The 1,727-nt window shown below is 37.6% G+C and overlaps 1 protein-coding gene across 1 annotated transcript; it reads left to right on the top strand.

Annotated features, from left to right (window-relative positions):
• The first annotated feature begins 486 nt into the window (after positions 1–486).
• Positions 487–1,251, top strand: LOC112468350 (atlastin-like). The gene is made up of 2 exons (XM_025037477.1): positions 487–739; positions 933–1,251. The coding sequence occupies exons 1-2, from the start codon at positions 509–511 to the stop codon at positions 1,035–1,037; spliced, it is 336 nt and encodes a 111-aa protein (XP_024893245.1). The 5' UTR covers positions 487–508; the 3' UTR covers positions 1,038–1,251.
• The last annotated feature ends 476 nt before the right edge of the window (positions 1,252–1,727 follow it).

Genomic DNA, 1,727 nt, shown 5'->3' with positions numbered 1-1,727 from the left:
GTGACGGAAACCCTTGCTGGTGGGAAGCGCTCCACGGCCGGAGAGATTTCTGCCTATATATATATATATTATATAAAGTTCATATTTAACTTTTTTTCGCGGGACATCTTACACCCTCATATTCGTATACGGGCCGACCGTTCATGTGCTTTTTAAACGAGCGAGCGTCTACAATTAACGATTTGTAGACTGATAGCCGACTGTGTATAATTTCCTATCCATATCCGTCCATATCCACATACCCTTTTGAGAAACGGAGTATCGATGACACTGATTTAATTTTGTAATTTAAAACAAGTAAAATTTATTTTCCAGATGCTCTATTAATATTGAAGATAAAATAATGAAATAGATTTTTTCTCTTGATTCATTCTTCCAATGATTCAATCTTTTTTATCTGCATTATTATTATTAATTATTATCCATTATTTCCAATAGAGATGTTTTAATCCAATTTTCTTTTGCAGATCACCTAGGAAAGCTTGATCGGATAGAAAGGCTTTCACCGATGGATGCACAAATGCAAGACATGGACCTGGTGGATGGTGGGCGACTTGTGCAAGTGGTACTTGCCCATCCAGATCATTATACCTTCGAATTAAATGAAGCTGCATTGTCAGAAATTTTCTTACATGACGACGTGAAAGATAGAAATGTAGTTGTGGTATCTGTTGCGGGTGCCTTCAGAAAAAGCAAAAGTTTCCTTCTTGACTTTTTTCTTCGTTATATGAACAACAAAGTAAGTGTTATTCACAGATTTGATAACTAGTGTTTTGTTACTTTAATCATCAATATCTAAATTAAAAAATAAAAAAGAACACATAGATAATCAGATATTTATCAAGTTCGTATTATTTCATACTCACGATCATCATTGATCGACACAATTCAATTATTGAATGATTACCAATAATTTATCACATTAATCACAGTACACGTTACAAAACAATACTGATTCCTGGTTGGGTGCCGAGGACGAGCCACTTAGTGTTTTCCATGGAGGGGAGGTTCCGACAGGCATACCACGGGAATATTGATGTGGTCGAAGGTTTATCCTGCTACTTTGGCGAGCGGTGAAAGATCGCTGTGATTCTTATGGACACTCAAGGCACTTTCGACAGTCAGTCGACAGTGCGGGACTGCGCGACCGTGTTCGCGTTGAGTACGATGCTGTCCTCGTGCAAATATACAATCTGTCGCAAAATATTCAGGAGGATAATCTTCAGCACCTGCAGTTGTTCACCGATAGTCCAAGAGCTGACGACACTTTTGGCCAAGTGATTTTATAAATCACGATTTTCCGTTATAACCTGCGTGGACGACTCTTCTTCGATAATCCGAACACCTGGCTGGCCGTACTTAGGGGGTTTAGAAGTACGCAGGTGAGAAAAAAAACGGATTTTCAAGTCATAGTATAAATCTTAATTTTTATCGGATATTGATAATTGATCACTCAGGAACATGCAAATAAATTGCCAGTTCGATTGCTCGGGGGGAATTAGTCGCCATGCTTAATTAAAAATAATTAAAAATAATTATTTTCAAGTCATACTATAAAAGCTGGGTTTTTTTTATTAACAAGTATAGTGCTAACACATACCACCCAAAAAAAAGCCAAGTGAAAATTTTTGTGGCAACATCTCTAAAAAAATTATTGAAAATGCACAAAGCCGGCGCGCAGCGGAGGGGTCTGATGATGGCCTCAATTGTTTTTAGCGTCCATGAGT

Source organism: Temnothorax curvispinosus, unplaced genomic scaffold, assembly GCF_003070985.1.
Source record: "Temnothorax curvispinosus isolate PA1 unplaced genomic scaffold, ASM307098v1 QBEX01018383.1, whole genome shotgun sequence".
Lineage (NCBI taxonomy): Eukaryota > Metazoa > Arthropoda > Insecta > Hymenoptera > Formicidae > Temnothorax > Temnothorax curvispinosus.
The sequence above is the reverse complement of the archived record's forward strand: the minus strand, read 5'-3'. Positions and strand labels throughout refer to the sequence as shown.

Bases quoted from the DNA above. Each gene is read 5' to 3' on its own strand.
- LOC112468350 (XM_025037477.1), top strand. From the start codon at position 509: ATGGATGCACAAATGCAAGACATGGACCTGGTGGATGGTGGGCGACTT. The intron at 740-932 runs GTAAGTGTTATT...CATTAATCACAG, and splicing joins TTCGTTATATGAACAACAAA to TACACGTTACAAAACAATAC.